This window comes from Apium graveolens, chromosome 10 (assembly GCF_009905375.1).
Source record: "Apium graveolens cultivar Ventura chromosome 10, ASM990537v1, whole genome shotgun sequence".
Taxonomy (NCBI): Eukaryota; Viridiplantae; Streptophyta; class Magnoliopsida; order Apiales; family Apiaceae; genus Apium; species Apium graveolens.
The window spans coordinates 182,985,627-182,998,142 of NC_133656.1; the positions used below are offsets into that span (position 1 = coordinate 182,985,627).

At 34.5% G+C, this 12,516-nt stretch overlaps 3 protein-coding genes across 3 annotated transcripts; 1 reads left to right on the plus strand and 2 right to left on the minus strand.

The window, feature by feature from the left end:
• The first annotated feature begins 484 nt into the window (after positions 1 to 484).
• LOC141691409 (LOB domain-containing protein 24-like) lies at positions 485 to 907 on the plus strand. Its single transcript, XM_074496150.1, has one exon. The coding sequence runs from the start codon at positions 485 to 487 to the stop codon at positions 905 to 907; it is 423 nt and encodes a 140-aa protein (XP_074352251.1).
• Positions 908 to 2,592: 1,685 nt separating this feature from the next.
• LOC141692880 (uncharacterized) lies at positions 2,593 to 4,773 on the minus strand. The gene is made up of 2 exons (XM_074497831.1): positions 3,936 to 4,773; positions 2,593 to 3,792 (listed from the first exon to the last, which is right to left on the minus strand). The coding sequence occupies exons 1-2, from the start codon at positions 4,757 to 4,759 to the stop codon at positions 2,739 to 2,741; spliced, it is 1,878 nt and encodes a 625-aa protein (XP_074353932.1). The 5' UTR covers positions 4,760 to 4,773; the 3' UTR covers positions 2,593 to 2,738.
• An 856-nt stretch (positions 4,774 to 5,629) lies between these two features.
• LOC141689397 (uncharacterized) lies at positions 5,630 to 7,715 on the minus strand. The gene is made up of 2 exons (XM_074493673.1): positions 6,911 to 7,715; positions 5,630 to 6,793 (listed from the first exon to the last, which is right to left on the minus strand). Exons 1-2 carry the CDS (start codon positions 7,675 to 7,677, stop codon positions 5,689 to 5,691), a joined length of 1,872 nt encoding a protein of 623 aa, XP_074349774.1. The 5' UTR covers positions 7,678 to 7,715; the 3' UTR covers positions 5,630 to 5,688.
• Positions 7,716 to 12,516: the final 4,801 nt, after the last annotated feature.

Consider the following 12,516-nt stretch of genomic DNA (forward strand, 5'->3'; position numbering starts at 1 on the left):
TCAGTTGGTCATATTAATATAAATGCAGGGATCCATTTATATTTAGCCAACCAACATGTGACATGTGACATTTATAACTATTTTAGTAACTCATTTTGTACCTGACATTTTCTTTTTTAAATACATTTGAGGACAGAGCTGTATGCCAAAATATGAACTCCAATAAATAGATTTTATAATTACTTTTACAAAAATCAATTGAAAGCCTCAACGAAATTTTCAAGAAAATTTATATTAGAAAAATAGGAAACTAAGCAAAAAACCAGTTTGTGCTATTTTAGATTTATCATTTACCATGTTATCATATGTACTAGCATATCAAATGCAGTAATTTCTTTTATTAAAAGCATATTTGTGGCAAAAGTATATATAATTTCTCTTTTTAAAAATGTTATAAAAGCACATGCTCTAATCGTCTGTATTCCCATATATTAATTATTCTTCGATCAATACTTGTCAAAACTTAAAATACTTTTCAAAAGACATGAATGGACCAGGTGCTAATACAGCTTGTGCTGCATGTAAGTACCTGCGTAGAAGATGCAACGACAGCTGTTTTCTAGCAGAGTATTTTCCAGCAACAAAGAGTGAAGAGTATCTTATTTGTCACAGAGTTTATGGCACCTACAACCTTGTTAAGATTATTAAATCAGTCCAAGAACACCAGCGTCACGAGACTGTTGCAACATTAATATTGGAGGCCCGAATGAGGGTGTCGAATCCGGTGCATGGCTATTTTGTTATGCATAAAGATTTACAATCCCAGATTGACGAGCATTCGAAGGAACTGTATGCTGTGAAGAAACAATTGTTTTTGTTTAAGAGTTTGCATTCTCAGGTAGAGCTATTGGACAATCAATTAATGAATACTTCATTAGCTGTTGTTCCGGAAAGTGATGGAGAGTAAGATAGGAGGATACTGATGCGAGAAGTATGTTACTCGTTATAATTAATCGGTAAACAATTATAGATTATAAAGATAGTCTGAATGTGTTGTGATATGCTATGTTATTTATTAGTGAAAAATACAGTACATATGGTAAACAATTTCATGTGTTTGCGGAATAATATATAATTCTCATTCTATTTTATTAAGATACTATCTCGCTAATGATAAATATGTTGGAAAATGTGAGTATTGAACCCCACATTGTCAAGTCATTTTGAGACGTTCTTAACTGGATGACACTTGGAGTATGTTCTCCTCCGTGAGAGTTTTCCGAGACACTTTGAAACACTCAAAATGGTTAAGGGATGAACGAGATGTGATAATCTAAAGTTGGTTACTTGAAGGTGGAAATATTGTAAATAAACTTGTATCCCACGTTGAAATGAAAAATGAGTTTCCTTTGCTTTATATAGCATAAAAGTTTAGTAGTGTCTAAAAGTATTACTAAGGTGCTGCTGCATCTCCTACGTGCGCGCGCATGGGTGCAAATTGTGGAATTTCGAGGAGTAATCCGAGGCTTGCGAAGCCTTCGGGCTTGCCCGCGTGTGTGACGTGCGGACACGAATCGTGTAGCAAAAAATTGGCCCGAATAATCACGGAATAGTTTTGCTAATTTCCACCGCGCTTAGGCTCTTAAATAAATATTCATTATTCGGTAATAAGAGAAGTAGTGCACACGTTTCTTTAAGCCTACATATTTTCGTTATAGGGTCTAGGGTTAACTTACTCAAAAACATACAACCATCCTCCTAAACACAAATCCTACCTCTCTCTCTGGGTCGGTGATAGTTTCGTACCCGTTCAAACTCGCTGAAGGTGCTCGTTATTCGGTAATGCCACCGCTACCTCGTTTTATCCCGGTAGGCTATCGACTCGCACATACGGTGAGGGGCGCAATAGCTTTAAGCAGACAGTTTCAACTGGACTCGAGTATTTCTTTTCTGTTTATATCTTTTCTTTGTCTGTTTGATTTCGTTTACTCACGCACACACTTGTTTAATTTATATGTATTAATCGCAAATTGTATTTCACAAGATTGAGAGCAGTCCTTTGTTAACTGATAATGACAATTGCTTGTGTAACTATGCACGGCCTTCTGAATTGGTTTCTTGTGGAGGCTTTGCCCTTTTTCATGAAAATGAGATAACAAATCGATGGGTAACAAGTAATAAAAATACAGTCATGTTTCCAATAACAAAATAGCTAGACTTCATTAAGCCTCTATCAAATGCGGGGCATTCAATGAGTGATTACAAATCAGACGGGTTCATTAGATTAGATCCTCAACTAAGTATATATGGATTCAGAATTTCTGAATTGGCCATGAATGGTTGCAATTTATCTTACTCCTAATACCGTATGGTGCTCAGTTAACCTTGGAGTCTATCACAGATTTCATTTTTATCAGTCGAAAACAGCAAGTAAATATGTGTTGATTTCTGCTCAGAATTAAGAAGAAATTAAGGTATTAATTTAAACTGAAAGGGTATATCAAGTTTAGGGTTAGAATGATTTGGATTTCGGGGCTTTACTGTCACAGTCCTTTAAGGTTTTAAATGAATATGAGTTCAGCAAAATGTCTACTACTACAGAACTACTGATGATGTGGAAGATAAAGATATCACAGTCTCCTGAGACTCGGTAACCATAGATGGCATCACATCTTGTATAGGCTGTTTTGATAAATACATAGCGTACATTATTCAAAATACTAATGGGTTCAACATAATTTTTATAATGTTATTAACACACTAACTAATGGCCGAACAAATTACAGGTAAAAGGGTGGTTACACAAGGGATAAGCTACATGATGTACAGAGTATGGTATTACACGGTGCACATTCGAGGACAGGCTCATTAAGTTGTTCTTTGCCACATATTTTACATCTACGAAACCTTTTGTTCAAGACAAAGGTTAGACTGTGAGGATGAAGTTTGTTGCTAAAAATATTAGCCCCAAACTTGACATTTGAGTATTGGCGATAGCATAATCTACTTAAACATTTAGGATGAAATGAAAGATCACAAACGCTGCAATGATAGAACCACCAGTTTGTGTCTATGTCATTAGAGCAATACTCGCAGTTGAACTCATGCTCGTGATCTGTCATGACCATGCCAGCTTCATATATTAATCGGAGAGGGTGAGAATCCCACCTGTGATTAACTGTTCTTGCATACATTATGCATCCATCACATATATGAACACTACAACTTTTACACCCGTGCATATAACGACGGTCATCTCCACATGCTTTGCATTGACATTTGTAATATGCATAAATTTGATCAAGTGGGTGTGGGTGAGCTTCGTGTTTGATCGTTTTAGGTAGTGCCACACATCCAATATGAAGTTTGATATGATTATGATCGGTGAAGAATGTACCATTACCGGGATCTCCACAAGCAGTACAAAAGAATAAGTTGCATGGTTCACTGCTCCTCTCTCTATATATCCATCTAGTTTGCCAAAGCTCTTCCTTAAATCCTCTAGGCAACAATGCACAATATTTATGCAGAAAGTGGTTACAAGGGACACAACCATAGAATTGATTGCTATCTGTTTCGATAGGCTTAACACATCCATCGCATGACAATGGTATATCATCATCAGCAGCAGCAGCAGCATCCTTCTTATCATTCAACTCATTAATAGTAATGAGTTCTAGACGGTGTTCAGGATGATCCCTATGCTTAATAGTGCTCACGATAATTTTGTCATCGTAGTATTCATTACTCATAGCCTTGATAAATTTCTGAACTAATACATCTACCGAAGATTCATCAGCTGCGGGAAGGTGTACCAAATTGGGATACTTGCCATCCTCACTATACCTGAGTCTAAAAATACCATAAAACAGAAAAGATTAGTGTCGGTAACTCGGTATAATGAAGAAAAGATAAGATCAATATATCGGTAGTCACATAAATACTGCAAAAATATAAATAAAAAGATGGATAGTTAAATATGCTTAGGAAAGTACCTGTCCGGTATTTGACTTGATCTAGTACATTGAAAATGTGCGAAAAATCTGCATTTGGGACAATAGTAAAGCCAATTGGATCGGCTTATTGTTCGATTGCAGAGTTTGCAGTACTGAGTAAATTTATGATAGATTTTTGGAAGAGAAAAGGCGAGGAAAAGAGGGTGCTTTTGATGAAAGGGAAACTGGAAAGAGGTAGGAGCATCCCCACAGCTCTTGTGAATCCAAAACTGACATTTGCTACATTTATACGACATGTCTTGAAGATCTTTCTTCACTTTGCAAGCATCACATTTGAACGAGGAGGGACGCAGGATTAAGGCTAATGGGTGTTTACTATGAGCCGCATGCTCAAACTGGCGATCCTCCAAGGAATGAAGTTGCAGAAAAGCACATTTGACACAAATACGGAATTTAAAATCAGAACTGCAATATAACCAGGGCATCTCATCGCTACATACGTTACAGTAACAAAAAGTGTGTGCTTCCTTAGTTGCTAGTTGAGAAAAGAGGACAAGAAATGCGTTTGGGCTTGTTGGGTTTTCAATCTTTTGCGGTAATTCTGCACAGGTCTTGTGGAGTAAGAATTTATCACAATCCGTATCAGCACCGCTAGTATTAGTTTCGTCGATAAAGGATCTAATCAGAGCATCAAAAGGATCCCTAGTTTTGGTACTAATGCTGCCGTTGCTGATGCTGCTGCAACTATAAATAAATGATTTACACGAGACTATTTCTTCGAGGCAGCCATTACACGTGTCACGCGCCTTAGCAATGTAATTCTCATTCAGGATTAGTGAGTGTTGGTGGCCAAAGTGCTTCATTTCTATATCTGTTTCTCCTTTTTCTTCGCCTTGGCTCTTGTAAACTGAGTGAATTATATGTACTAACATATTGGTGCTTGTCACCAAAGGTAGACATTTAATAACACACACAAAGAATAAAGACACAAAGTTAAAGTAATACCAGTGTGTCTGATCCTCTTACATGATAATCCAGAATATTCTTTTTTTTCCCAGCCAGTTCAGACTTTTGCAAATTAGTAGTAAACTTATACTTCAAGTACTTTGGAATGTGATGCCTTGAGTACGCATTAGTTCTATCAAAATTTATATCAACATTCAAATAACCAATCTACGAAATTTATCTTTAAGTTTAACGGCTTCTATCTGTTTAACTTCATTGGTTTTAGATGGTCTATCTTCATTGTAACTTGAATGAGCACTCTAATTTTGTCACTTCGCAGAAATAATGATTTAGGTGTCCTTATGCTCCTTACTATGTGTTATGTTTATGTTTTTAGTTATTTTCCTCCGTCCCCCTGGTTTACATGTCAAATGCTAAAGGTCTTAGATTTGCTAAACTGTTACTTGCGATTTTCAAGTGACTGTTCTATCTGGTTGCGCTCCTGTAGGACTTAATAATTTTTGGGATGTTTCGTATACGACCTCTGTTTGGAACAGATGAATTGGTTTCAGAGTCATTTCATGAATAAGATTAAATTGGTAACATTATAATCAATTGTTCAGTACTACTATTTGAAATGCTTCCTGGGACATGGCACTGGGCATGTTGGTATATGTCTCACTCGCAAGCAGGGCATAGGATGTTAAAACGTCTTTTGAACAAACAACCTGGCATAAGGATTCAACATACCCTACTCCAAAGGAATAACAAAAGAAACACAATTTAAAGGAATCCATGATTTATTAACACAAAGTTTTACAAAAAAATCAATATCAAAGTACAAAAATCACAGCACGCGAGTCCATATATGTGTGGCAGCAATCCTAGTATCCGTAAGTTTAAAGGTGCACCTTCTACAGAATATAGTATTACATGGTGCACATTGGAGTACAGGCTCACCAAGTTGTTCTTCGCCACATGTTTTACAATTACGAAATTTTTTGTTCAAAACAAAGGTTAGATTGTGAGGATGGAGTTTGTCGCTAAATATTCCACTAGCCCCAAACTTGAAATCCGAATAGTGACGATAACATGATCTTTTGTAACAATCAGGATGAAATGAAAGATCACAAACGCTGCAGTGATAGAACCACCAGTTGGTGTCTATGTCATTAGAGCAATACTCGCAGTTGAAATCATACTCGTGATCTGTCGTGACCATGCCAGCTTCATATATTAAGTGGAGAGGGTGAGAATCCCACCTATGATTAATTGTTGTTGGGGTCATTATGCATGCATCACATATATAGAAACGGCATTTTTCACAGCCGTGCAGAAATGCAAGATCTGCATTTCCAAACTCTGTATTTCCACATGCGCTGCATAGAGTACGGGTTCTGTTTATGTGATTCAGTGGGTGAGGGTGAATTTCATGTTTGAGGCTTTTGGGTAGTGTCATGCATCTTATATGAATTTGAATATATGAACCAGTGGTATAGAATATGCCATTGCCGGAACCTCCACAAAACGAACAAAAGAAAAAGTTGTAGGCTTCATTACACTTCTGTGCAAATAGCTGTTTACCTGGCCAAAGGTGGTGCTCAAATTTTTCGGGAAGCTCTGCACAGCATTTATGCAAATAGTATTTACAAGGAACACAACCGTAGAATTCATCACAATCTCTTTGATGAATGGGTTTAGCACATCCATCGCATGACAATAGCATTTCATCATCATTCTGATAATTTAACTCATTAATTGTAATGAGTTTCAGACGATGTTCATCATGAGCCCAATGTTTAATATCATCTGTTTTGCTAAAGATTTTATTATAAATTTTGTTGTTTAGAGTACCTAAATCCTTGACAAAATGCTGAACTAATAGATTCACCGATGATTCATCAACTTCAGGGAGGTGCACCAAATTTGGATACGTTTCATCTTCGCTAGAGCTGAGTATACAATAAACATTGAAAGTTAGTGTCTATGTAATGAAAAAAAGATAAGACGGATATGTAGGTGGATATATAATAACACAGATACATAGAAATGTTTAAGCAAAGTATTACCTCGATATTGGACATGATCTAGCACATTGAAAATGGGCAAAGAATCTGCATTTGGGACAATAGTAAAGCCAGTTTGATCTGGTCATTGTTCTAGTGCAGAGCCTGCAATACTGTGTAAATTTTTGATAAACTTCTGGAAGAGAAAATGCGAGGATAAGAGGGTGCTTACGGTGAAAGTGAAATTGAAAAGTGGTAGGAGCTTCAGCACAACTCTTGTGCATCCAAAAAAAACATTTGGTGCATTTATAGGACATGTCTTTAAAATTATTCTTCACTCGGCAAATATCACATTTGAATGAGGTGGGACGCTGGATTAAGATTAAAGGGTGATGACCATGAGCTGCATGCACATATTTGCAATCCTCCAAGGAATCAACTTGCAGCAACAATATAGCACATTTAAGGCAAATGCAGATTTGAGGATCGCTGTAATTATACGTCCATGGCATGAACATACTACATGCATCACATGGAATGCTAACTCCGGGCAAGATTCTTGGTTGAAAAGAGAGGACAAGGAACTGATTTGGGTAGTCTGGGATTTCAATCCTGTGCGGTGATTCTGCACAGGTTTTGTGGAGTAAAAATCGATCACAATAATAATTATTACTACTAGTGCTTCCGGTGCCGATGTTGCTGCAACTATAAATAAATAATCTACATGAGATTATTTCTTCAAGGCAAGCTTTACAGACATCATGCTCCTTAGCAATGTAGTTCTCATTCAGGATGAGTGAGTGTTGGTGGCTAGGGTGCTTCATTTCCATGCGTGTTTCTGTTTTTTCTTTCTGGTCTCAGTTGCTGTAAACTGAGGAAATTATATGCACAAACACATAGGTGCTTGTCACCAAAGGTGGACGGACATACAGTAAGACATGCACGCAAAGAATAAGCAAAAATGACACAAAGTTAAAGTGATGTCAGTACGTCTGATGCTCCTACAAGATGAGCAGGAATAATCTTAGTTTTAAGAATAATGTCAGAGGGATCAAATTGGACGGGAAATGTTATTAAATAACATTTAAATGTAATGTGTATTATGAAATATTTTCTTGATGACATCGGTTTTAATGCGGTCTATTAAGATAAAGCCAATCAACATGTAACATATTTTATAAACTTTTTTGTACCAAATTTGGGACTACTATCATTTTTCAAGTTTTAATTCATAGATTTTAAGGCTTCCTTTTTGGTACTTTGATACCTATGTTATAGTCTATGTACCTTCGGTTATAGTCTATGTACTTTGATACCTTGAGTCCACCTGTAGTTTATGGAATTAGGTAGCATTATCAATCAATTGTTCTTTAACTACAACTACAACTAGTAGATAACTAGTGCAAAGCACCGATCGAAATAAAAAAATTAATATTAAATAATGATTATAAAAAATTTATTTTAATTTTTTATTAAAATATATAATAAATAAAATTGTACAATTATTACAATTTTTCTTTTTAAATTATATGTAGTTTTTATTGACTCAAATTTGATTAGAACAACAAACTTAACGTTATTAACGTTATTATGTATCTGTTGTTCGAAAAGACATAACTAATATTTTATAGCGAAACTTTAGTCGCAACACGATTGATGGATAATTTAACAAAAAATGAAAAAATGATAAAAATACCTCTTTTTAAAATTTTGGCAAAAAATACCCATCTAATACACATTTTTCAGTTGTGTATTACTAATACGCATTTTAAAATGAGTAATTCGTATTCACATAATGCGTATCACCCATTTGATTCTGGTGATACGCATTTGTGACATGTGTATCACTTTTTCTGCTTTTTTATTTTATTTTTTATTTTTTTTTATTATTTTTTGTTTTTTTAATATTGTGATAGATTATGTAAATAATAATCTTTATAGATCAATCCATACCCATTTTACATTATTTTTACATTTTAAACTTGGACTATCCATATTAAATCGGATATCCATATTTTTAATTATCACCCATTTCCATAAACGGGTATAACCCATTTTATTTTAACAAAGAAACCGGTACATTTTAAAAGCCGACCCATTTTTTTTATGGATACCACCCGACACCCACGATCTGAGTTACAACAGTTACAGCTACGGTCCATTATCATCGCCTAAACTGTAGCTTTATCCCTGCTTGCAAGTCAAAGGATTGTTATAATTTGAATTTGAATATTGATGTCGTTTACAAATCCAAACAAGCAAATTGTCATACGATTCAAATTTGCCCTAAATTGTTGTTTTAAATTATTAGTCATTTGGGTTCATTCCTCTCATTTGTTCTCAACATTTTTTGTCCTGTATCTTTTTTGAAGAATGAAATAAGTGAGGAAGTGATCCGCAGAGAGGCTATTTCGCAAAAAATATGATTTTAAATACTTACACTTTAATAAATTGATAAATTTCGTAATATGTCTTATCAAGGATTTTCTTTTCTCCTGTACATTTGGACACATTATGTTAGGCACCATGATGGTTGAAGAAGGATAGTTCGTTGTCCTCCTACAAAATGCTACCAAAGCAGTATGTATTTATAAATGAACGTGTATAATTTGATAATTGATAATTTTATAATATTTACAGGTGAATATTACGTATTTGACTGAATGCTATATTCAGTTTTCATGATAAATGCGAGATGGTATGTGTACAGGAAGACAATCAATTTGCTCTATCTTTGTATTTGTATCAAAAAATGTTTGTTTTCTTATATTTAGGTACACATCAAAGTGTGCACATCCACAGATATTTATTGTCTGCTTTTAGTCATTTTTACGATTATTGGAATGATTCAAATTTATTAGCTATTTTGAAAACATATTATTCGGAATGCTTCCTTCATGCTCTGAGATATTGTTTAGGAAGCAAGACCTTCTTATTAGATTAATTCTAATATTTACAAAATTATTTGATATGCCTTATTACTTTATGCTTCAATTTCTTTTATGCCTGTTATGTTAACACGTTATATTAGCCATTGACTATACTCAAAAGAATGTATTAATTTGAAAATTGTTACATGGAATGATAAGATACGAGTTTGGAGTCCCATGAGTTGAGTTATTTGTTTCTGAGTTGCAGTTTGGTTTCCACAAACTGGTTCAATAGGAATAGTTTGGAATCCGATGAGTTGAGTAATTTGTTTCTGAGTTGCAGTTTGGTTTCCACAAACAGATACAATCGGAATATCATTTTGCCTCAAAATACTTTTCACATATGTCTAAATTTGAAACTATTAATTTTGCATATTACAAACATAAAAACATGACCAACAGGCTCCTGGTAGGACAGTAATTACATCGGAGGAAGATGCATCTGCAGCTCTCTCACTTTCACTTGCATTTCCCTTTGGAGATAAAGAGCAGGTCGGACAACCAGTTTCAACAAAAAGAGTTGCTCCCATCGAGAAGGCAACAAGAGGTCAGTTTTCTTATAGGTTTTTATCTAAGTAGACACAGGGGACCGCTGTATATTGTAACCCGTATAGATATCGTAGATGTATACCATTATCATGTATATTGATGTTCACAGTGGGTTGTATCATGTATGTGAAAGCTCAATCCCATGTGTTCATAAGCAACATAAGATTTATAGATATTATGTTTTCCTTTTTGATTGTTGTGTTCTCCCTACAAATGTTCCTACTCCATTTCATAGGAGACTAATTTGACTTGATTTCTCAAATCAAAATGGAAGTTTCACCACGGGTTATTGCAATTTTTTAAATACTTTGCATATATAATATAAGCCGATATTATGGCGATATTTCTTATTTGAGATATGATATTTATTAAAACAGTCATTGATGTGTGGATTTTTTTTGTATCAGCTACATGTCATCCTCTTGCACATCAGGATCGATTAAACGCTCCATTACAACAACGAGCGAGCATTGTTGAAAAATGATTAGGTGTTGTAATTTTCAAATTATGAAGTCTTACATCGTCTTATATTTTGATGTCATTTTGGACTATAAGTTAGTTAGACGTTATAGTTTACCGATATATCCCTATATATCTCTCATTGTGCTATGTATAGTGTTATTTAGTTACATTATATACCATAAGTGAACACGCGTAATGGTACATCAAATTTCTGTATTGTAAGATCGAAAAAGAACTTGCGATATGTTACTATATATTTAAATTTGGAGATGGATTTAAATTTGGTGAGGGATTTGTTGATCCCTGGTGCTCTCCACTCTTTTTTCTCCAGTTCCGCATCGTAAAACCTTACCCTACTGGGAGTGTCCCTGTTACGCTATTGTACATTAGAATATTCATTGCTAACAATAAAGAAAATATTCATTGTAAGATCACCATATTTTTCAGAAACTGAAAGTAATGAGATTTTATTATGTTTATAATTTCTAGCTTATACAAATATGGGATCTTCTTACACCGAAATATATTTAACCATGCACATGTACATTTGTAAAGTAGTCGAAGGACTGCGTACCTTATCTTCTTAATTAAGGTCTCCTTTATTTAGGAAGTAGTCATTTAACTAACTATATGAAGGAGAAGCATAGGGAACAAGTTGTGCTTATGGAGCTTGGTCACATTCTATAAACGGGGTTTAAATAGAAGCTGGATAACAAATCAATATCAATATATTCCTAAAGTTTGTTAGCACTACATTATCCATTTTACTTACTGGTTAACCCATATCCTATTTTACTCTATAAATATATTGTATTGAGTTGTATATCCACCTGAATGGACCGACCTGATTTTTTTATGCATGAGATATTCAAGGAGTCTACGTGATTGTAGCAACTTTTGTTAACTACCGTACTAATAACCTGTCTTGAAAGGCCTCTATCACGTAAATTTGAATTTCAAATACCCATTTTATGCATCCAACATGTACACCACCACATCTCTCTTAATAAATCATGTTTGCTATTTTCACCATTTGCAACAGTTCACTATTGTGATTGTCCTGCATTTGTCGAAGTCTTAAATATTTGTTGATGGATGGATTGGGTAAGGCATGATCTGATAATCAATTATGCTCATGTTCGGGTAAGCAATTCTGGGTTGTGTTGTGTATAATCATAATCATGCTCTGATAATCATTTATGCTCATCTGGGTTGTATATTTTATGCAGCTTGCGTGTTTGATATATTGCTCAGAAATGTGTGTATTAGGCAAGTCAATTGAACTATCATCATGTTCAAGGTTGCTTTTCTCCTTTTTCGAATTGCTTATTCTTGATTTTGAGAAATCTATTTTCAAATATAATTTTAGTACTACTATTCTGCATATTTGACGAAGAATTATAATGCTACAAATTAATTATTTTTGTTAAAAATGTTATTTAGTATTTTGAATTTGAGTTTGGATCAATGGGTGAATTTAAGTTTGGATCCCCAGTTAGGATCGAGTTGGAGGCAATCAATGGGTGAATTTTACTGTCATACTTACTTTAAAGGTTAAAAAAAAGAGAGAGAAAGAAACTTAATATATATTTGAAGAAGTTAACGTATATTATAGAGATTTCTATCATATAATTTGTGAAGTGCTCTTTGTAACTTAAATTATTTGGATGCCACATTGATCGGATTTCAGACTGCTCTGAAGCAGCCGTAGACTTTATTCCATAGATA